The sequence below is a fragment of the Meleagris gallopavo genome, chromosome 19, assembly GCF_000146605.3.
Source record: "Meleagris gallopavo isolate NT-WF06-2002-E0010 breed Aviagen turkey brand Nicholas breeding stock chromosome 19, Turkey_5.1, whole genome shotgun sequence".
NCBI classification, from domain to species: Eukaryota; Metazoa; Chordata; class Aves; order Galliformes; family Phasianidae; genus Meleagris; species Meleagris gallopavo.
The window spans coordinates 4,720,491-4,745,000 of record NC_015029.2 but is presented as its reverse complement, the minus strand read 5'-3'; the positions used below and the strand labels follow the sequence as shown (position 1 = coordinate 4,745,000).

General features: G+C 46.7%; 1 protein-coding gene across 3 annotated transcripts in view; it reads right to left on the bottom strand.

The window, feature by feature from the left end:
* FAM102A (family with sequence similarity 102 member A) overlaps positions 1 to 24,510 on the bottom strand; it is a 32,362-nt gene that overhangs the window by 7,521 nt on the left and 331 nt on the right. For 2 of the 3 annotated variants that reach the window (XM_010720828.3, XM_010720829.3), the window contains exons 2-6: positions 23,013 to 23,651; positions 4,905 to 5,025; positions 4,561 to 4,590; positions 1,404 to 1,520; positions 887 to 933 (exon numbers count right to left, since the gene is read on the bottom strand). In XM_010720828.3, the coding sequence (XP_010719130.1) occupies positions 887 to 933; positions 1,404 to 1,520; positions 4,561 to 4,590; positions 4,905 to 5,025; positions 23,013 to 23,158 (461 nt within the window). In that variant the 5' untranslated portion in view covers positions 23,159 to 23,651. Of the gene's footprint in view, positions 1 to 886; positions 934 to 1,403; positions 1,521 to 4,560; positions 4,591 to 4,904; positions 5,026 to 23,012; positions 23,652 to 24,298; positions 24,398 to 24,510 lie in introns of those variants that run through there. The other variant, XM_019621425.2, reaches the window with a different exon arrangement.

Sequence of the window (24,510 nt, the reverse complement as noted above, 5' to 3'; positions counted from 1 at the left end):
AAAAAGCATGGTGACAATTTCTCTTCTAATCAATACAAATTATGAACGTAGGCCCCTATAGAAGAGCAGAGAAACTGAGATGTTTCAGCTTCGCAGTATTTTTGTTGCTGTTTCAACTCAACATCTTTATCTTGCATGGTATGCACTAAAATATGTTCATTCCCAAGACTGTTTTCTTCACTGACCTTTTTTTTTCCCCAGAGGTCACCAAAACCATCCCCAGAGCTATGAGAAACTCCATCTTTCGTGCACAGCACCACATTTGTTAAAACTCATTAGTTTCTAAAACTTAACCAACATTAAGAAAAAGAAAATGCTATGTGCAAACAAGCCTGTATCTTTCCCAGGGGAAAAAAAGGGGAAGAAAGCCCTAAACAAGGCAATCCCCAGTCTAAGGGATCCAGAAATTCAGTTTGAGTTTTAAAGGCTCAAAAACACTTTTTGAAATACTGTTTGAAAAAACACTTCATCCTCATATCATCTCATGGAGCAGCAGTGAAAACTGACTCACACACACACACACACACACACACACACACACACACACACACACACACACAGCTTTTGCAGGTCACCCCTGGCATCTCCCAGCACTCACAGATGTTACCACAGGCTTTGAAATCCAGGATTCCCCTACCCTACAGTAGATTCTTTCTTTTTATAGCTGGGAAAACAGAGCAGAGAACAAATGAATCAAGAATACAGCCCCATTGTGCTATTCTAGCTGATTCAACAGTCTAGATCACCAGTTTCAAGCTCTTCCCTGTATTTTCTAATCTCAAGGACACCTTTTTCCTCTCCCCTGCAATTTTAGTTTCCAACAGAAAACTAGAAAAGCACATGGTGTTCTCATCTCCCAAAACAAGGTAAGTATTCAGAAACTCACGTTTTGAAGCAGGGGTCCCCTGAGAGCAGGGACATCCCGATGGTGACCTGGAGAGAGGGAACAAAACACGTCATCAGCCATACTGCTCAGAGCTCCTTGCTTCAGGAGGAGGCTAAGGGCTCACTAGCTTAGTGAGACCTACTTCCTCTCAAAAGGAGATCAAGCTTCAGGAATTTAGCAAGGTATTCCCTCCCTCCCCAAAGGGCTGTCATCAATATCTGCAGGTTGCAGTGGCTCAGCAGGAGGTAGGCTAGCAACCCTGACCATGCACTTTATCTTTTTCCCTGTTTATGCTTTCTTTGATGACACAGAATGCTACTGAGGCTCAAATGGATGCCAATGTATCAAAGGGTGACTCTGATTATGACAACCTTCCTGAATCAGACTAGCAGCATAAAAGCAAAACCCTATCTTCACATATAGCAGGACCTTCTTTCAGGCCCAGCAATATGCTCTGGTTGGGATCTTTTGGAATTCAATAGTAAGATTTCCACTGTGGCAACGCCAGCTGCTGTACCTTGAGGATGGAGTTGTCCTGTCGTGTGTTCTTAGTGTCGTATCCTTCCAGCAAGCAGCAACGAACGGTGGATCCAGAGCCAGCAAATTCTGCCAGATTTAGATCAGCAAAGCCCAGCTGCCATCAAGAAAAGGGAAAGAGAACAAAAAACAGTAAGAAAATCAAATCACTCAATAGAGGAGATGCACAGACTAAAGGAAGACAGCACCTCTGTGAGTGAGGGCAGAAAAACAAGCCAGTGCACACAGATGTGGTTGTAGAGAGCATTTGCACCTGAGAATGGGAAGGGACACATTCCCCATCCCCAGCCAGGTGACTCAGAGGGACATCAGACATCAGCTCTGTGCAAGGAAGGAAACACAGCAGTGATGCTGGCCAGGACAGCGTTAATCAGCCTGTAGCCATTGCATAACCAAGGACGTGGATGGCACTAGGTCAACGATGTGGAAAAAACAGAATCACACATACACAAACATAATAAGGTACTCTTTGTATTGGGCCATGCCAGAATGCAGTGGAGCATGTGAACCAGGAGATGAAAGGATATTGTTACAGAGGAAAGTTGACGCTGTCCTGAAATACAAAACAGAGCTTTGCAGCACAGCAAGCTGGAAGTCAAGAGCCATGCAGTGATGCATGAGCTTCATTGCTACAGATGCGGCTGGGAAACTCCTGCACCACAGCTTCCTCATATCTCTAAGATTTAACTAGCAAGTAGCACACTTGACAGTAGGAAGAGAAGAGAGAGTTAGCTGTGAGCTCTCTGAACATTCTTTAGAAAACAGAAAACAAATACGAAAGGTGACAGGAAGTTAAAGATTACAGGTAAATTCAAAGAGGGTATTTGATGTCTCTAGAGTATAACACAATGAAGAAGAATAGCTTTGCTTATCTGCTCTAACTCCTACTGTAGGAATACAGCGCTTTCCCAAAAGAAAAAGTTACAGCTTCCTTCAAACTCAACAGAAGTCAGTTGTGCCTCACCTAATCTAACCAGAAGTGATGTTGTAACCCACATTTGATCAAACAGTCTCAGCACAGAAAGTCTGCATCACTTCAGCATACAGATCAGCTGCCACAAGAACAAGAAGGTGGAAAAGTAAAAGCTCAGATCTAGCTATTATTCTATACATTAAGTACATTCCTCCTGTCCTGGTGGTGACAACCTGGATGATACAACTCAACTGTGAGCCTCAAACTGTAACTCCATGCTAAGGAAATGTGGCAGTCCCACCTGTGGAAGCTGATGGGAGTTACAGCACAAACCACAGCCACTGCTGTGTGACCTCTGGCTCTCATTGTTCCAAATCAAAAGTTTAAGCTGCAGCCTAAACATGCCTGCACAAGAAGTATGATTCAAGGGATGACAGCAACAAGATTAAGATACCTGCTTTGCTTCCTTCATCTCACTCTGAAAAGGGAACAAGTGCTGATGGCAAAGAAAAAAAAAGGGGTGGGATAGAACAGGAACCTTTCTGCTCCAAAAGAAAGAAGAAAAAAAAAGAAAAAACTCCACTCCCTTCTTAAGGATTCCCTTAGCTCAAGTGTTTCTCTAGCCCTTGCTGTACATCTTTTTCTCCTTATCTTCTTGTGTCAAGGGCTATGTTTCTTGCTGAATATTCAGCAATAAAAAAAAAACCCCAAACCAGTGACTTTCTAATCTTTCAGAGATGAACTGGTGAGGAGAAAGCCACACAGTGAGCTGCAATGCATCAGAATTGGAGGACAGAAGAGGTTCTTCTGGTGTGGCTGCATTGTACAACATGGCTCAGGAGTGGCCAAGACCCAGATCCCCATTCCTCCACCAAAAGGCATTAACAGAGTGCCAAGAGCCTCTCAGAGACCAACATCAGAGCAGTGTGGGAGAACTCTCCACCGACCCACAGTGTGTGCTGAGGTCAGACGCTCTCCTCAGGAAGCAGACTCCCAGTATATAGAGGAAGGATCCCTTAGCAAGAGGATGTTTTCAGAAGTAACCTTTCCTAATAGCTTCCTCAGTTTTCCAGCCAGCTGATGGTGTTTCTTCCAGCTTGGGAAAGAGTTTCCGCTTTATCAGTCCTTCCTGTTAGTTTCCACTCTATAACCCCTGACACTGAAGTGACAACAACGTCAAACCAAAAGGTGCACCAGGCTATGGAAACTCTGTCTTGAGCACAAACAGCTTCAGTGCCATTAGCCCTGCTGAAGTGGGAGCAGGTAAACGTGGGCACTTCTCTCCAACTCATCTGCACTCCCTGGACAGGCAGTTCTTCAGGACAGAGGAATAAACACCCCCTCAGTGTGAATGTAGTGGTGGAGAAACTGATGGCCCCAGAGTCCCTGACTTCATTAGCCACAAAAAAGGAACAATACGGATAGCGACGTTATTCTCTGCGACACAGCAGTATTAAGTGTGAGTGCAGCCTTCATCTCAAAGCCTGGTACATCCATGGCCCCAGGAAGGACATCGATTAGAAGAAATTCTTACACAGTTGTGTGTGACCCAAACATCTGTTTATTAGAAACTAGCACCAGTGACTCATTCTCAAACATGGATTCGGGCTCTGTGTGAACTCTGCTTTTAAGCCAACATTGTCTCTTGTTCCAGCACAAAGAGAAGGGGGTGGCATCCAGCCCATTATCTCTCCCACAGCCTGAGCAAGAAAATGGGGAGGATAGGGGTGTAACAGAACATTAAAATAACGTTCACTTCTTGCCTCAGTGTCTCCTGTGCCTTGGGAAGGAAGTGATTTCTGCTGCAGGTTTTTGCCTGTGTTCACAGTACAACGAAGTGCCCACCCCAGCCATAGCTGCTTACTGTGCTTCGGAGAACAGAACTTAGTCTGTATTTCTTCATTAGCAAGACACTGCCAGAAGCCAAAGAGTTCACATCTGACTCAGAACTTCCCCAAAGTTTGAGGACACGCAGAACATCTTCCCAACCCCCCTCCCAAATCCACATCCAGTACAATCTGGATCCTGTCCCCGCCAGTAAGTTTTTTTGGAAAATCACTTAACTCATGTCTAAACTAAGAACCAATGACTGTTTCTCCAGACTGCTTCATGCAGCAGCCATGCTACTTTGACTGTTCAGCCACGGCTTTACAATGGCTGTAAAGCACTAAGAGCACACACCGCAGTCAGCACTCTGTCACATTTGCCCTTTCTTTGCTCTTACCTTGGAGTAGGTTTTTCCGCCCTTCAGCTCCTATAATGGGAGACAAAACAAACAGGAAAAGCAGCTATTACATGTGCTAGGGAAACAGGGGGAAAGTCATTACTCAACCCTGGAATTTGCTGTAAGGATTTCACAAACTTCTGTCTCTCAAGTGTACCAACACCCTGCTCTCTGTTAAGTACCCTGGCTGGGAAAAAGGCTCCGTGCAGTTTGTCCTAACCCAAACAATCCTTCCTTCCCACCACAGTCCACCATCACCATTCTCCTTGCTGTCAAAAAAAAGCAGCTGGGAAGCAACACCAAAATAGAGGTGGTACCTGCCAGAAGCAGAAGCTGGTGCTTACCTTACGGACGGATACTCGGCAGATGCAGGGGTCCAGGAGCCCTGTGGCTGGGTTGGCACTCATTTTACACACAAAGGTAAACTTCTTTTTCCAGCGGACACAATTTTCCTGGACTTCTTCTCTGTGAGAACACAAAGAAAAATAAAACACAGTTTTCAAATGAAAATACAGAGCCTTAGTTATTAAGAATCTTTGTTATTGACTGGCAACATTGTCTGCAAAGATCCTCTACCAGGTAACTCAATCCACGCCACCTGAAACTGCACCAAAGAGTGTTACCTTAGCACCAACCAATTTCACCAGCCAATGCAGATCAAATCCATCTAGGTTACAGGGCAGACTAATCATATCTCACCAACATTTGCCTTAAGTTCTCTCCCAAGCTCTTCTCTGTTTCCTGCTTTGCTGGTTTAGTTCATTCACTGTCCAACCCAGACAGAGCCAGCCTCTATAACTGAACTGGGCTGAAGGTCTGTAAGCTTGCCTTTCTATATGTTGTCTTTGAACAGCTTTCTGTGCAGTAAAATAGCACTCTTTCCTGCACAGCTTTTCCTTCCCATCCTGTCTCATAAGCCAGGACTATGTCCATGAGAACACCTGGCCTGATGGAGGACAAAAACACAGGTGGAAACACTCTTGGGTGCATGCAGACAGGACCATGCCAAGCAAATGCAGTATGCTTCACACAAAGGTTGCGGATGTCACTGCAACAAGAACAGTCCCAGCCAGACAGAGCAATCCTCACACAGCTCTCACCATCCTGCCCCAGTCTCTGGGTGAGTTGGGAGGCTGTGACTCAGGCACGCACCAGAGCCACAAGAGGAAGACGAGGAGGAAGAAGAGGCTCTCTGAGCACATGAAACGCTTCAGGTGCAGATTGGCTTTCTGCAAAGATCTCAAAGAAGGCTGAAATTCACCTCCCAAAGAACGTGGGTTCCAAGGAGCAGGAAAGGAGGTGCGGGGAGCCTTCTGCAAGGCCCTGGGCAGTGAGTGATCCTCAGCACCAAGTGATCCCCTTACAGCTCAGGCCTTGGTCTCGAGCCAATTAAGGGGAGGCAGGCACCGCTAAACGCTGTGAGTTAGCAAGTCTGCATAGAACTCTTATCTCCTCTCAGCACAGGACAAAAGGGGCAAGGGCACAAGATAAACTGTTTGCTTTGGCAGTGAGAGAAAAGCTTCCTGCGGTCTGACCCAGGCACAGTGTAGGCTCAAGATATTGGGGGAAAAGGGAAGAAATCAATCCTGGTATTGACTCGACTCCTCCTGAGAAGGAAGGAGCAGAAGTCAGCCCAACAGAACCCTTGCACAACCCTGACACAAAGCCACGGGCTGGAGCTTACAACTTCCAGGTTCCCACCAGTCCCCAGCTACCCTGATAGACTTCAACGTGCTGGCTGGAGCCAAGAGCACAGCCCAGAGGAGGCGTAGGTGATAAACTAAAATCTGTAATCCCCTGTAATGCAGAGGGCTGATCATCCTTCATTAAGAGGTGGGAAAACAGGAGACAGCAGCTCCTTCAAGGAAGCAAACTTAAAACTCCCACCTGGAAATGGAAGCCATTGAAATGTTAGACATCTAAGTGCTGAAAATACCTTTGGATTTGGGATTTATTCAAGATGAGATCTGGTTCTCATTGCTCTACTCAAGTCATCCCAACTCCTCCAGGCAGGAGAAGATAGATTTCCAGAGGGATAAAAATGGCGTTGCCTATTCATTGAGCCAGCCATAGTAGTTGAGTTAAATTTCGTATCTGAGGTGCCTTGAAGCTGATACAGCGGGAGATACATCAAATGATCTAAAGGAAGGAAAATTCAGGTACTGATGAGAAGAAAAAAGAATTCAACTGAACAGAAAAATGTTTGTAAACTCAGGTGCTTCAGAAACGCAAGGGATGTGCAAAGGATGCAAGAGACACCGATCATTTCAGCAGCACCAGTCTCCTATCCTTTGAAAAGGAGCCACTGGTTCCTTGACAGCAAGGCCGGTGCTCTCTTTGCTAACAACCAGCGCTTCAAACCAAAGCTCAGAAGGCAGCTTCACACCCGATGGGTTCAGCAGTGCTGCTGCAGGCCTGACTCACCAGCACGGACTGGAGCTTTGGCTGCATGCACAAGTCTTACTTGTGATTCCCTCCTGTATTACAGTGCAGCTATGATGAAGCGTCTGCTAGATGCTGCTAAATCCAACTGACGCTAATTATTTCAAAATGTGGCAAAAAGTACTGATTAGTAATAAAAGAGCTCCTTCATAACTAACCTGCTGTTAGCATAAGAAACACTTTGTCACTTGTGAAGGAGATCTGCTGGCCTTCCAAACCTGCTGTAGACAGCATTCAGCTCAAGTCATTGGCAGAGACACGGTGTGAGGCGGCACTGCAGACAGCCCCCAGCCTGCAAATGTTCAGCAATGACTTCCAACATTTTTTCTGTTAAGAGTGGCTTTTATGGGCGGGGGCTGGGGTTGTATCATTAGACAAGGGAGCAGCATTGTTTCGAGTCACACTGTAAGAAATTAGTTCCACATTTCCAAAAGACAGCGTGTAGTGAAGCAATGGGCTTTGCCCATCCACCTCCCATCAAGTTATCGTAAGGATGGTAATTAGGGAGCACTAAAATAGGAAGAAAGTGGACTCAGATGAGAAGCATTTAGCTTCAGAATATTCTCTGATGTACAATTAGCAACCATCAGACAAATCAAAACAGCGCCCAAAGCACCCACAGAGGTGTTTCCTTCCAGCATAATCACACAGCACCTAAAAGCAAACCCTGAAACTAGCAGCTGAAAACCAAAAGGGCTCAATTTAAAATTTTACTCTGTATTTGAAGCATCAGAAATAGACCAAACCAATGCTGGGTACTAGCTGTCAATTCAGTTGGCCTTCTGAAGTTTTATTTAAATAATAAAAAAACCAACCAACAAAAACTGTCCTATTTTACAGCAAAGCCCTCAGGAGGCCAAATCCCCTCCAGGCTCATCTTTGCCCTCTCCTACCTCAAGACTTATTCAAAGCTATATAATTACTCTCCCAGACCTAAATATACCAGCAGAGAACAAACCAACATGAGCCTACAGCAGCTTTTGGGACAAGCAGTGTCCCAAGGGTAATGCTGTGGGGCATTTGGGCTCCTGGGCCCACGTCAGCCCCGTGCCAAGCAGTGGGACAGCCCTGACCAAGCAGGGTGCAGACCAGGGGTGCTCCACCACAGCACATCTGAGCCTCGCTCACGGCAGTGATGCACAGCTGTAACTCATTGCACTGCATGCTGTTACGTCCCAGTGTAGAACTAAGAGTGCTGGGTGAAAGCCACAACAACGCCTCTTTGGGCCCAGATCTCACACAGCCCCACCGCAGCTCTGAGACAGGCGGAAGAAAGCACTAGGAACAGATTTTATGGACGAGATGTTTACCAACTGTGATTTCAGTGCCACAGAGAGAGCAGCACTGCTGCAGAAAGCCGCATCGCTAACTGCGAGTTAGCTAAATCGAGCACACAAGGAAACGCTCCTAGAAAAGGCCACGTATGAGACCCACGCTACTTCAGACCAACATGAGTCCTGCCCCACCAGACACCACAGCAGAAATTAGAACTTCTATTTACAGCCTCGCAGCAGAGCTGTGCCCAGCTGGGTGCAGTGCCTCCAACACAGCCTGAGGAATTAATTTTGCCTTGCTGAATTGTTTAGAAATGCAGATGCATCACCCTTACTTTACAGCAGTAGTTGTATGTAAGACAGCCAGAAGCATAAAACACAAGAGCTATAGGCTTACTGGGAAGGCAAAGACCACACAAAATAGCTTTTGAAACACCAAACATTTCAGTGGAGCAACGCGTGTCAGTTTGATGTTTCGTACATGGAGCAGATGTGGGAAAACCTCAAGCTAAACAAGACAGCACATAGATAAGCATACACAAAGAGCTTCTTATTCAGATCCCCTCCTCCTCATTAGCACAAAGGCTAGGGCAAGCTCTCCTCTTGCTGCTGCCCAGCCCACACACCCCCAGTCCTGCATCAGATCCCTCAGGCAGAACAAATCCCCTGCCTTGCTCCCAGCAGACAGTGCTCTGCTCCCCTGCCTGGTTCACCTCCTACAGCAGTGTGCCATCACCGATCTCACATCTCCATCTGATAAGGCACAGAAAGACAATGCCATCATCAAGATGCCACCAAGCCTCAGCTTAGACTCATTTAAAGGGCAGCCAGTTGAAAAGAAAATTCTGAAGGGGCTCTGATGTCCCAGCAGTGGGTCTTCTGGGGAAGAGGGTAGCGTGGGCACAAAGACATTCCCACAGTTACTGAGGAAAGTAAAAAATAACTTCTTTCAACAGACTGCATCTGAATGATGATGCCATACATCTCCTCCAGCATTTCTTTCCACGCGTACCTTGGCTCTTCTCTCAGCTGCAGGGACACATTGTTAAGGCTGCCTAATGTATGCCCCAGCACTTTTGAAGGCAGAATTAGAGCAGGATTGCTGACAGTCCCTTAGCTTAGAAGGCCTGGAACAGTCTATGTTACACTCTGGAGAAGGCAGTTTCTATTTTAACCAGGTTATCTAGTGCAAAGCTGCAAGGAAAGAGACACCTCCTGTAAGGCTTAGCACAAACACTTGAAAAACCCATTCTGTACCAGCATTTACACCATCTTATAAACATGGCAAGTCCTGCTACAAACAGAAGGCCTAATCAGTGCCCATCAAGCACAGATAATATAAAGGTAGGTGAAAATACATGCAATAGAAAGCGAGCCTTAGGGCTTAGGACAGAGCACTTCACTGCAGCACAGATGTTATTAAAAAAACCCCTACCTCCGAGGCTTTGCCATCCAGATGCCTTGCAAGGAAAAGGAAAGAACCAGGAGCCAACAGGAAGGAGGACTAGCAGACAGAACGCTGAACACTTGTGTGGGAACCTGCCACGTTCACAAGGACCAGGGGCTGCTGCCTTCCTTCTACCTGCTGCCAGGCCTGTGCGTGCCAAACGCAGGTCGGAAGCACAGCAGCCTGCTGAGTGCCAGGAATTTCAGTTAGAATATCTCGTGCAGGATTGGTGATAGATCATATTCCTTGGGGAACACCATACAGGCTTGTAAAGACAACAATAAAGCAGCTGGAGATGGAATACAACAAAATCCAACAGTTTGACCTGGAGGGGGAGAAGTGCATTATGGCAACTTATTTACATGGAGGGATTTCAGGATTTTTTGACCAAAACGAACAGAAAGGACAGCAAGCAGCTCTCAACAATAAAGTGACTCTGTTGTGACTGGGCTTACATCACTGACCAAAACAACAGCCAACCCAAATAGCTGGATGCCTCCCCTGCTGCAAACAACCCTGTATTCTCCAGCTGACAAGTGGTGGTTGTTGCACGGTCGACATTAGCAGTTATGATGGAAAAATGGCTCAGAGAGAGATGATGCAGACCGTGTTACTAAGAGAACTAGGCAAGTCTTTGTCATTTGAAACAAGTCTTATTTGGATGTTTCACTGCAAGCGTTTCAAACAAGGGTTCAGTAGTGAGGTCATTACATCCACCAAGTGCTCGTAAAATTAACTTCTGAATCCCCAGCAAAGACATTCCAGTGAACTGCGGTAGGGAAGGACCCTACCCACAGTCCCACTGATTGATGGAGCCCTTCATTACACCAGAGGGGAGATGTTTGGGCTCTCTAAATGTCAAACTTGAACACCAACACCTTTAGAATGAATTATTCACACGCCCCAGAGACAAACGCGGGAGAAAACAGAAAAAACAGTAATTGTACAGGAGAGAAAATTGAATGGAAGTGACTTCAGCCACAGCTGAGAAATGAAGGCAAGAGACTCCAAGGCTGTCCCACTGCAGGGGAGGACAGCTTCACACCTGTGAGAGGTAGGCAAGGGAAGAGCCAGAGCAAAAGCGAGCTGAGGAGGGAAGCATGACAAGGTTAATGTGAAATCATAAGAGGATACGAAGTTCTCCATAAAAATAAGCTGGTATCTAGTAGGCAAGTGATTGACTTTTTATGGCTTTAACCTTATTCCCAGAAGAAGCCCATTTCCGAAGACACACAGCTTCTGAACTGCATTACAGCTCCCTCGAAAGCAGTGATCAATCTCAATAAAGATCCATCAGTGTGAGGCAGGGAACAGGAATACCTCCTGGAGATCAGGGGGAGCAGTCAATCACAGGAGAAAACCCTCCAGCATCAGCATTCCTGGTTGTGTATTAACAGCTTCTTTGGAAGGCAGTCAGTTACGCTCAGATTCCACGCACCCAGACCTCTCCTCCTAACACAGAGGATGTAAAAGAGATACTAGTAGAAAAATAGAAGTAATGAAAAAATAGCACAACAGCACAGGTTGCATAACAAAATAAAAATTGTGCCAAATGAGAAGAAAGTCACAGAACAATGAACCTGTAAGACTTAAGCTATAGAACAAGTCTGATGACTTTTGGAAGGGCAAGTAAGGGTGGAGCATGGAGAAGGCAAGAAGAAATATTCTAACAGGCTCAGCTATAGAGCAGCAAAGGATGGATACACGCACAGCACAGCCAGTCTACTTTGAGGTCTTCATATTCTGTTTGTCGTCTTGAAGCAAAGAAGCTGGACATCAGCAAAACAAGGACAAGAAGGGCCTGTAACAGTAAATATCATGCAGCACATCTCTTCTGTTACAGACTGCTGCTGACAGACCAACCCAGAGCAGGACATCCAAGGACTTCTTGCCACATCTCCACAACACAAGTTCTCTCCGGGCCAGGGATGCGTGCCAGGAGCAAACACATCACAAGCAAAGGGCCAAGCTTTAAGTGTAAAGAAAGGAATAACTGGATGGATGACTCAGTTACTGAAATACAAGTCTGTAATAATGTGTGTATCGAACACCGAAAGACGCTTTTGCTTTTTTTGAACTCTGATCATGCACTGAGTCACCACCCCAACTCCTACTTCTATTGTTCTGACAGGCTACACTGGAGCTGGATTAGCCAAGGAAACATCACATGCCACACTGCCAAGCTTTCTTCTTGTAGGCAAATTCACAAGTATTTCAATGACAGAAAAAGCCAGAACGGGTCAGCGATGCAGGTTTCCCTTGGCCTGCCCAGCTCAGCCATGAGCTGTGACACTCACTGACAGCTCAGGTGCTGCACGCTCTGGTCTCTGACGAGCCATCACTGCTCAGTGCTGCAGCAGTCTGGGCTGCTTTGCAGCTCTCATCCAGCATGCTTCGAAGACTGTCTGACCCTGGGCTAAAACATCTTGCAGATCTGAAAAGCGTGCTGTGTGTGAAGTGAGAAGGGAACAGCCCAGCTTGGAACTGCTTCTGAGCTCCCACCTGTGATCCCAGCCAAGTCAGAGGGCTACAGGGGCTGAGCAACCCAAGCTGGAAGCTCCATGGCACTGGGGGACGTTGGCACAGAGGGAGAGGGCTCAGGATCACTAAGTGCACCATGCAGTAAAAACACCAAACTAAGATTAGAAGAATAAGGAAAGCCTCCTGACCCTCCCAGCACCCATTTGCCCTTTGGACAAATTACAACTGTAATTTCCCTTGTAGTTCTAACGGATGAAGGAACCAAAGCTTCAGAAAAAACCCTGGATTCGTTCTGTACAGATGCTTATAAAGCAAAGGTCGATTAATTCATTGCATCTCAGAGAGAGTTTCAGTAACACTGCAGCTTGGAAAGTCTTTTTGCTTGTGGGAGACTGTAGATATGAAATGAAGATTTACTGATTATCTACTGCTGATATATTTATAAACTTCCTCCATCCCTTAAGTGTTAGCTGTCATTCTGAGACATTCCAGACCTGCCTTTTGCTGCCTAAATTTAAACTCCCAGCAAAGAAAGACAGCAACATAGGACTCAGCAAGGAAAACTGAAAATGTCTTTACTGTGCACAGTACAAGAGATGGCTACAACTCCATGCTCTACTTGCAAACGTGGTGCTCTTTTAAGGAAAAAAAGCTATCTTTCAAAAGAACAGCAGAAAACTCATAAGCACACTAAGATGAAAAAAATCAAGACATGGCTCAACCCAATATTTCAGGGCTCTGCTGGGCAGTAAGTCTGGAAAATGAAGATGCTGAACAGAACGAACACAAGACTAGGAACAAAGTTCCTGATGCAGTGACGTACTGAAATGAATCTCTTGCCTCTAAGGCAGATTTGTGGCATAAAACAAAGCTAGAATAGTTAAGTGACATTTTTGGCTAATATCAGCCCTTTTTCAACCAAGAGTGTTTGCCAACATAGTTGTACTAGGAAGGTCTTTACAGCATAAATTAACCTGCACAGGAGGCCAAGTTCATTTCTGGAATAATTTCATTAATACCGTGTGATGTAACATCACTGCAACTTGGCTCAAGTATGCTGAAGAGCACTTCAGTAAAGAAGCTGCCTGAAGTCAACCTCAGTGCTAAAAGTACGATCAGTTACCCAAGAGGTAACACCCTACTGCGCCCAGACATGTTTTTCTGAGTCACTCCTACATGGTGCACATTTAGTGAAAACCAATAGGAGAAATCCCTTTATATATAAAGAGCAGCTTTTTATCCCACCATGAATACAAATGTTTTATGATGGTTTGTTTATAAAGGCATTATTCAGCATTACAAACCAGGTCACTGGTTTTAAGGACAAGGTACAAACGCATTCTCTCTGAACTCACACACCCTCCCATCAATATCAATATTGCTGTTAACCTGCAGAAAGGCCACTCAGTAGAAGAGCTCTGCAAATTACAGAAGGCTGCTGAGCAAAACCTGCTGCAGCCCTGGCTCATCATCCAAGTAGCAACAGGCTGGAATTCTTGATATTGCCTTCCTCCTTCCTACCTCTTCTTCTCACCTTGACCCTGCAGAGTCAGACCGCCATCGTGCTGCTTCAATATGCAAAGCTGGCAGAAAATGACTACCTGCCTTCTGGTTAGATTTTCTGTCGGTTTAACATTGAAGTCATGATGTCAGAGGAGCAACAGAGCCAGCATGACAGGAGAGAAGCAGGGACACGTGCAGAAGGCAGGTCAGCTTTTGTTTCTCTAGATCCACAGCTCCAGATAAAGTGACTCTCAGAAACACCAATACCTGGTGACGTAAGTAGCACCCCGCTGACTGCATCCTAATCAAAGAGAAGTAATTACATAAATTACATCTTGGGTAGGAGCAGAAGGCAGGAAAATGCTTTGCTTTGTGACAGCAGTTTGTGCTGGTTATGCCACTGGGAAGCATTAGAATGGGCTCCTGCTGCCTGGCTGCCAGGAGTGGGGTTGTGAGGATCAGAGCACATTTACCTCCCCTGTGGCTGTCACCATCAGCTGCATTCAGATGCACATCCTTGATTTCCCACTAGAGAGAACAACCATTGGAGATGAGTATGAATCACTTCTGGAGGAAAGACAACATGCAGATTTGTTTTGAAAGAACAGTCACGCTTGGATGGAATGTAGAAAAGCCATTGCTGTAAACCTACATCAGAAACCAACCTAAAGAGGACAGTGCCCAAGCAGAGTATGATCAGCCACCCCAGTACAGAGGCTACAAGGTATTCAGCAAAGCAGGAAGGCAGCAAACATTAAAAAAAAATAGGAAATACACTCCTTCACAGCACAGCATTTCCCTTGTGGCAGTGAGCACTGAGAGCTACTTGAAGACATAAGATGAGCAAGGCTGTACTTGAAAGGAATTCAACATTTATGCAGATGCAATTGCCTGGTGTTACTGAAGTATGAAATAAAACATAACGGGTCCCTGACAGAAGTCGGGAAAAGAGCTTTCCTACAGACAGGTTACTGCATAATCACCTGTAACACGGGCAGGCAGCCTGTCTCTGAAACAGCCCTTACTGCTTACTCTGGAAGCAGGAGCTGGGCTGCCCTGGTACAGCAAGTCTACAACTACTGCTTCGTTCCAGAGCAGTGGAGCATTAAGAGACCCGAAAAGATTGCTCGATTATAAATATCCCACATTACCCCCTCACAGGCAGCAACAAATACCTACGTGATAACATGAAGAATGGGAACGAGCAGGAGAAACAAAAAGCACAAAGAAAGAAAAACAGCCAAGCTGGAATCCTCACCCCAGTTCATACAGGTGCAAACAAAAATCCACTGCAAACCCTGTAAGAGACAGCAAAGGTGAGGCTGGATGTGTTAAGTGCAGATAAAGCCTGACAGAGTCAGATTTTGGGGGGGGGGGGGGGGAGGAGGGGGATTCAAAGTTTTTTCCAGGCAAGCCTTTTCTTTCCCTCTCCTGGCCATCAATCCTTTCACTTTGATGAGCAGTATCATCCCTTAGAGTCTGGAGACAGGAGTGATTGGACAGAACAGCACAGTTAGAACCCCTGGGCAGGAGCCATTCTGGCCTCATTTTGCAGCACTTGCAGACCAATCTACATTTTCTAAGGAAAGGAGCTCCAGATGCTGTGCTGATGATGGTGGGCTTTGTGCTGATCCATCCTGCAAGCAACAGCAGGCACAGGCAGCGAGCCTCTGTTGATCATTAACCCAACAGCCATTAGTGACACACCTTGCAGTCACTGCATACAAAGTTTTATTCTGAAAGCAAAATGGAGGTAACTATCCCAAACTGAAACCCTGAGGCCACATCCCATTTACAGACTTTCCCCTCTGGGCTCCTTGTTCTGCTTTGCCATTGCAAAGCCAGTCTGGAGCACAATGCGTGATAGTTTCTGGAAGAGAAGGGATGTGCCTCGCTTTGGCAAACATCAGCTCTAGGAAGCAGTAATCACCAAAAAGTCTCGTTTCAGCTTTGTGGTTTTATTTCTTTTTTAGTTTTATTTTTTATTTTTGAGAGCACATTTCAGGGTTGGTTACCAACCACACGCAGGGTGCTGGTTTCTGTCGGTCTCTGAAGATGCATTGCTAATTTACACCGCAGCTTTCTAGTCCTTCCAGCACAGCAAATCCACATGCTGTCTTCCTTCCTCCCACGTGAGCAACTCCAGCACTTTCAGGCTCAACAAACAGCATTCATTTCTTATTTAGAATACTTACATGGAAGTATTTTTAGCTCCAGCCCCATCTCCTACAACAGCATGAGACCTACAACAAGGCCTTCCCTCATCAGCAACACACAATAAATGCAGCTGAAGGAAAGACACAATCCTGCTCTTCTGCCATCTCAGCTACTTTCCGTCCGCATGGAAAGCATCCGTTATACAGGCTGTATATGTTCTGGCTTATCTAGAATATCCTGTCTCTTCAACATTTGCCTCCCCCCAATGCTCTGGTCTCCATGCACATCCTCTTCATATTCCTCCTTGCCCCCACTGCTCCATCCCATTTCCTTTATATCTTTTCCTCATCTCAATTTTATCATTTGAATAATGCAGGAGACTCCTACAAAGCACATGAAAACGACATTCATGAAGAGCAGCAAATTCAAATCCCACAGAACAATTCCCTTTCTTGCCCTTCAGACTGAAAACACACCAAACAACAGGGCTGTTTAGCCAGCAAACACAGGCCCAACTGTTTGGCCAGTGGGAAGTGCCTTTCAAAGCCAGGCACTAAACTGAGATACTGAGTCCCAGTGCGTGGTACCAGAGATCACGACACGGAGGCAGGAGAGGCAGGGATGTGCACCATGCCTCCCAACCAGCACACAAAGGCACCGTGTGGACAACCCGCAAAAACAAAAAGCCTCCCATCCCGCAGGTGGAGCAGCCGGCACAGGGTGGGTAACACAGCCACCTGAAAAAACACTGATCGCCCTCACCGCGTGGATTACTGGTAGGTCACAGGTTGGTACAAAGGAGAAAGGAGATCAAAATATTGATCCGGGACACTCCTAAAGGCTGGTGCTTCATTACGTGAGGAGGAACAGCTAGAAACGAATTCGTGACCCGTCTTGGAGGCAAGTGCACCCCCAGCTCTGAGCGGGCAGCTCACAAAGGATGCAGAATACATCCTGTTTGAGAAAGGAGGCCGTGCACAGAGCCACATCCGTCTGTCTCTGCATAGAGCAAGAACTTACAGAGTCAAGCTCGTGCGATGCTGCAGGAGCTCGCTGTGCTATTCCATCATGCTGGCAAGCAAGAGAGGTTTCTGGTCTGAGGGAGAAGCTGGAAATCTCTCCCAAAACACCAGCAGGTATATCTTCCTGCAGTGACACTAAGCATAACTCCATACCTATCTCATTCATCTAGAAACTGGCACCAGAACAACTTGCTACTGGCAACTTATGGCCTATTAGAGTCCTAACAACTGCGCAGTGAGACCACAGGCTCCTGGAGGCATGCATGAATTCCTCAGAAATACAGCTTCAAAGCTCGAGTCAACACTGGTGGCAGCTAAAGAGCACAAAGAACAAACAGCCATTTAGGTTTTCCCCATATATCAGAAACAAATACAGGTCTTAAAAGGGAATTGGGGCACCCTCTCCTCCCTCTTTGTCCTCAGCCAGGGCAGATAGCAGTGCTGTTCTGTAAGCCAGGCAGGCCACAGGGCCCCAGTCTCAAAGCAGAACACACTTCCCAGTGAGTAATTTTTTGAGGCAGGCACTGTTTAAGTCACGCAGACAAGGCTGTTGCTAAGAGTTAGCTGTCAAAGCACTGCCAGCTCAGAGTCAGCTCTACGGGGGAAGTTCAAAAGCAGCCTGTGAGTATGTGAGCACTTACTGATGCTGTGCACACAGCGTACCACTTGGAGTTTTAGGTCAATAAAGCAGCCCCTGCGTAAACAACAGCAGGTAAAACAGGAGTGCCAGCTAGAGCACCTACAGGGACTGCTGTGACCCAGCAGGATACAGCTTCCAGTGCAGGGAAGTTTTAACAGAACTCTGTTCATCTCACACCAGGCTCCAGCTGGTGATCTGCAATGGCTGATGTGAAGCTCCCTGCATTGCAGGGCCCTCCTGCCTGGTCCTGCAGGTGCAGCAGCCTATGAGAGCTCGTGCTGGTGACCAGCCTTACACTGCTCTATCATTTCTGCACTTTTTCTAATACCCCAACTAAGCAGAGGTTAAACCTCAACAGCTGCTGCTGTTCTCACAGCTCTCACCAACATTTTGCCATATTGCTGTAACGAAAACCCCTTTTCTCACCTTTGCTGTGTAGTTTCTCCAGTTTTGTTTCAGCATGCAAGCAGGGCAGGTACTGTGCCTTATTACAGCCTTGGATTAGGCTGTGTTTTACTCCAGAGTGTTTCTAGAGGCTGCATTCAGATACCTCTTCCATTAACACTCCCAGTCCATTCCTGAGGCTGCAGCCAACACAGCAGGAGGTTAGCATGTGCAATGCAAAGAAGCTGCTCTGCAGCACTGAAACTTACTCTTTCAGTCCATATATTTGGAATATATTTATACATAGGGAAGACTGGCATTTATAGACATGTGCAACAAGAACACTGTTGAACTGTTTTCACACCACACGCAGCAGAGGACAGAGCCAAGCACACGTTGTACTAACTATGGAAGTGGGAGAGCCATTCAGAGCCACAAAGTTCCTCACTACACCAGGCAATCCCACTTGAGGCAAGATGCAGAGAGCAAACCTCTCTTCTCATTGCAGATAGCTGTCTATCCCTCTTGAAGAGGCTAGCTCTAGAAGAGACAATTTCACTATCTACCCTTTGCTTTAAAGGAGACAGTAGTGAAGATTTAAATCTCAGCTAGTCTGAATCCATCCTTTGATCTCTGATGAGCCAAACCTAACGCTTTTCTAGTCAGAAGGAGACAGATATAATGGCAATTTAGGCAAAGGCAGTGAATTAGTTGACTTTTGACTTGCATCACAGAGATGGTTGCATTTATGAGGTGGTGAAACTTGAATCTCCCCTAAGAAAAGCGTTGGAATCACCTATCAGCTGTTAGCAGGGCAGTGCCTCTCCCCCTCTATTTATGTCCTACAGAAACAAAGTGGCACCTATGATTATGCCTCAATGGCTTTTCATCCCATCACAGGAGGGAAGCAAGCAGCTTTAGATCTGTGCCCACACCAGGATGCAGAAACAGTAACACAGACATTAATCCATGTGGAACTCTGGGTGTGAGCAGCCTCCCCCAGTATCAGTATTTCCTTTGGCATTCTGCATGCAGCTTTCCACACGCACACAGTGCAGGAAGTGGATTTCACTGTTCGTTACAAATTGCAAGAGCAAGAACATTCTTGGTTCAGGCTATGGCACCGAAATGCTTTCAGGCCAGACCACCCCAGTAAGGTCAATTCTTCCCCCACCACCACTGCTCCACTCCAGCCTGCATACAGACAGCTGGTGGGCTGCAGAGAACAAACTCTATTCTCCGGTTGGTGCAGGAGTGCCAAGATCAGAAAACCAGGCTGAAACACTGCACATACTTGAGAAAGCAAGTTCTCTATGGAAATACAGCTGGAGGGGAATGGAACCATGGGTTGGCTTGGTAGGCAGCACTTTTTGCCTTCAGAAGACAAGGTGGAAAGTGGGAAATGCCTGTAATGTCGTTAAGCTCTTGCAAAACAGTCTTCCCGTTAGAGTAAGCCAGGGGTTTTCAGAGAACAATTCCTTCCTTCAAATCCAGAAATACCAGAGCAAAAAAACTGCTGGCAAACTAACAGAACAATGTAGGATGAGGTGTTATGAGTGCGTGGATAACACCTGGCTTTCCACTTCCCTTACATCACACACCAGCTCTACTCTCTGCCAACATGCAGACAGGAGTCATCAGCACAGAGGTAAAGAGCATCTGGCTGCCACTCAGCATTAGCTGACACTGTAGGCGGGGGGGGCAGAATGTGAGGGGGGATTTAATCAAGTCTTCTCCAGTAATACCCAAAGATGTAACTGCACGAGCTGCAGCTTTCTGCCCTGTTTGGATGTCCCTGCTTCCAGCTGCATGGAAACGCTTTCTTGCCCAGCAGAGCCGGCACCTGCACAGATCCACAGACCCCAGATGAGGCTGTTATGTCATTTATCCAGGAATAGAGACGCACACAACCTCTGAAAGCTTCAAACTGGTGCAAAACGCAGCAGCCCATCTGCTCTACAAAAACGGTTGCCATGAATACATCCCCACCGCTCCACGCCTGCTATTTTTAAAGCTACTTGGGAGGCAACTGAATTCACTGGTGGTTGTGCTATTTTAGTATCTGGATTAATAATATTCAAGGCATACACTGGTACTGCTCAGTGGGGAAATACAGGATCTGTCTGGCCCACACCTGGCTCAGATGCGCTTTCAGAAGACCAGCTTGTAAAGGAGGGCAATAAACCCAGGGATGACGGATGTTTGTTAAGCAGAGCCCCGTTACTGAAACTGCTCTTATCCTCAGAAGCCCTGCTAGAGCAGAAGGAGAAGATTTTACACACAGAGGAGGGGAAAGGAAATTTATAGCTGCAGGTTTAGTCACTAAAATATTCACAGCCTAAAGTGAGGTGTTAACCCAGCAAGCATGGAAAAGGGACACCTGTATGCAAGAAGAAAAAAAACCAACACAACAAAACAAGACACAGATCCTCAAATTAATGTGCTGACAGGACTTGGACCTTTTCCAGAGTGCCCTGAATTCCTAACCATGTTAATTCTTGGTGCACTTCAGGCAGGTTCCCCTCTCAGCGGGGTTGCTTGGCCCCTAACCCACGACAGGAGTTGTAGGGGCTTCTGCTCTCATTTGCCCCTCTGCCCCCGAGGCCCCTCCAGACTCATGCTGGAAGGTGCAGTGTGAGTCTGTAATACATACCTACAACCCAGGCCCCGGTGGACTTGGGACAGGGTCAGATCAACACAGCCACCTGCTTCTGCCCACAGGTGAGTGTAACCCAGTGCCACTCAGCCAAAAACTGGGAATACCACATCCCCACCCTCACACCACAGTCTCCGGAGAACTTTTACCTTCTCATATCATAAGCCACTTAATTGGGGAAAAAAAAGAAAATCTGAATTAGCATGCCCTATACCTTCCTCTCCCTGCTCCACTTGCAGGGTTACATGGGGCACCTTGGCTACATCAATTCTCTGAAAACACACCGACAGCAAGAGCTACTTTGATCACAGCTGCATACTTTTTCATTGCCACAGACCAAAGAAAAGGCCCAAACTGATTGCAGAGCAAACACTGAAACTTCCTGCGTAAGCTGTTCATCCTAAGATGACCCAAAAGACCTTTCAACTCCAAATCAATCATTTTTTGAAGTGGCTGATTTAGGAAGAACGATCACAATCGCTAACTAAGTGCACAAGCTTTTCATACAACACAGATATAGCACCAGCTTCCCTACGTTTCTTCAGGTCCACGGAATTTCAAAAAGATCACGGAAAATGACTAAAGGAGCACAGAGCAGAGCCATGGCAGGAGCTGGAAGCCTTTCCATGCAGTACCTCTTTTCCTCACCACTCCTGGAAATTCATGAAGTTTCTGTAGCTGCAACAGGGGAAAATATTTGAAAAAGGTCAAATGACTCAATACCATTGAGACCCGTAACTTTCCCAGCAGGAACAGGTTTCCATGTGCTTTCAGTTAGACTACAGCCAGGTCAGGGGGAAAGGCAGCAAGCCTAACAGCCGACTTCCCCTTTGCTCGTTTATAAGCCATCGAGTGCAATGGATGTGTTTGGTTTGAATTACAGATGAGTTTGTTGCTGGAACACATCTGCAATCTGCAACACACTGCGCACTGAGAGAACTGCTGAACCCCAGCCAGCTCTGAAAACAACCAGACACGGCCTGGATGGCTGGCAGTGTCAGCAGCCACCAGCAGTGCGCTCCTAGGAGCTGCTTTCAAGGACAACAAGGAGATGGAGATCGACATTCCTGCTGCAGGCTTTTTCTGAGCCACCCTCCACTTAATTCAGCTTATTGTGGCTCCGGGAAGCAGAGGGGTTAACTTCTTTCTAAGTTCATATAGTGTTTGAATTCCTTAGATAAGCTGCTTCCACCAAACACAAGGATGTAGCCTCAAGAGAGTACAGTGTAAGGAAAAGCTCTTTTGATAGATATTCTTCAAAAGAGAAATTAATTCACAGTCCATTTTTGCATGTGTTCCATGCTCACACTTCCTATACACCTCAGATGAGGTTGCAACATGCCTCTGGAAAAAGAAACAAGCTTTGAACATTGCCCTATCATTTCTGTTTCCAAGACAGAAATGTTTCACTTGCCCAATTGAATCTCTCCCAGTACAGGAAAGCACAAAGCACTGCACCACAAAGAGCAAAATCAGACCAAACCAGGCTTTAGTTCTGGTATCAAACAGTTACCAGCAAGCAGAAGCACACGCTGTACCTTTAAAATTGAGTAGTTACTCAGGAAAGTTAAAAAACAAGTTTGAATGCCGTGGAAGGCTTCCTTCACATACTGGGGCAGAAAGAAAGCAAGTCCAGGCTGCTATGGAATTTGCATTTGCATAGTGCTGGTGATAATCTATGTGCATAGCTGGAAACAAAGCGAGTTTTTATTAGCAATTAGTAGCAGGAGTGGGGACCGGTCTGCCCGAAGGAGCCTGAGGAATGCCGATACACGATGACAGAAAAACCTTATAAAATATGTAGCAGAATGATCCCACTATGACAAATCGTTAAAAAGAAAATACTGCAGCTGTAAATTTGGGAGATGCAATGCTATTTGTTCAAGGAGATAAACTGTATCTTTAGCACTGACAACTTTGACTCCAGGCAGCAGTTCTCCCTTGCACAGCAATTTGCAATGCAAAGCAAGCTACTTCCACTCTTATCAAGAACAGTAACTTCGAAACAAACAGAGTGCAAAGCTGGGGAGGGTTGAGTTGCTTTTATAGACACAGCTTTCTACAGAGTTGATTTTCAAGCGCTGCACGAAAGCAGTACAACACAACATCTAAAACAGGACATGGAAACTTGGGTAAGGAGGGCAAAAAAAAAAAAAATTATTATGTGGGCTTCAACCTGAAAACCCATCTCCTTCAAGTGTGCGACCTCCTGCTCCTCCCGCCCCTGTGTCTCTGAAGATCACAGTGCAGCTCTATCAGCCAACGATCTCCAGGCTTTGCTCTCCCCTGTCTCTGGAAAATGATATGGCACGTGGGGCCCAACAGCAGAACTAGTGAAAGCATATTAAAGGATAGGCAAGTGGTAGCCACATGCCAGAGCAGTCGAGTGAAAAATAATCAGGAAAAAAAGAACATCCAGGAAGCAAATCTGCAAGCAGCTTCTTACCTGGTAGATAAGCTAGCAAAGTCTCCTCCATCTAACAGCCTGATTTTGCAGAACAGAACCCCATTCACAAAGGGGACAGCAGTCAGCTCTTCTAGAGTAAAACTTGTCTGAAATTTGAATTTCTTCTTCTTCATCAGGAAAGCCATGGGCAAATTCAGTGTGGAAAGCCCAGGAACTCCAAACAAGATGAGGGAGGAGTGGCTCAAAACACACACAGACAAGCAGAGGAACAGTGCTTGTTCCTGGAGCGTAAGCAGGGAGTGAATTCCAGTTCAGTTACAACGACGGCCCAGCCTCAAACGAACAATCTTCTTCTCTTTGGTGGTCGGATCTGGCTGCGGGATCATTGCCACGGCAGGCTTCAGGTGAGGAGGAAGAGGTCAGATTAAATCTCTGCAACATCTCCAAGGGAAAAGGAAGGGAGATAAGTAAGTCTCAGCTCCAGGCCAGCAGGAGCTGTTCCAGTTAGAGGCTGCAGTGCCCTGACTTCAGCAGAACCCCTCCAGCAGGCATCTCTTGCGGGAAGTCATCGTGAGTTTCTGAAGAAGCCTTAAGTCTGTGCGCAGCACATACAGAATGCTTCCAGGTTCTCTCCCCTCTTCCTGCGCTACTCCTTGGTACAGGTCTTCAGGTCAGCCTCTGGGAGGGAAATGAGTAAATTAGTCCCAGGCAGTCCTGGACTCCTCCTCCTTCTCCTAAAACCTGTTTGGATGGGTAATATTCAGCACACACTCATACCAATCTTAAGAGGTATGGCCCCAATTAGCCTGGTCCCAATATCCTCTTTCCCCGGTTTGCCTACGGCAAGCTTCACTGCTGTCATGCCCCTCACAACTCCTGTTTTGCAAAGCAGCTAATAAAAATCTGTTCTATTTTCACCCGTCATCTTCTGTTCACAGTTCACAGCCCACATCGCTCCAACCACACACGTAACTCTGTCTCAGGAAATGCAAAGTCTGTTTCTCTTCTGGTTTTCCAACCAGCCCTAAGTGTTAGCACCTGTATCTCATAAACAGAGAAACCGGCAGAGGAGAAAAAAAAAAGCAGTCTGCTCCAGATTACACAGCACAGCAACCAAACCAGGTCATCCGATGCCCATCCGCCAGGCTCGCTGAGCTGTGCTCTTTCCCCCAGCACCGGGTCCGCACCAACAAGTGCCCCAACAGCTCCGTTCGGGGGCCAGACAGCGGTTTCGCTCCACCTTGATGCAACAGCCAAGCCATCGAGGCTTATCAGCATCAAAAAAGCAACGAGGCCATAAACGCCGAGCGGCCAACGATCCTCACCGATACCGAGAGCTGCAAAGCGGCGCTCCCGCTGCCCGCAGGGATGCGCGGTTGAAGCCTCGCTCCGCCGCCCTGTGAGGACGCGAAGCTCAGCCGTGCTGCAGGGTCCCGCCGCGCGCCCCGGCTCTCGGTCCGCTCCCAGCCCTCGCTCAGCTCCCCAGGCCTCAGCCCGCCTCCGGACCCGCACGCTCGGCTGCCCCGAGCTCGCAGCC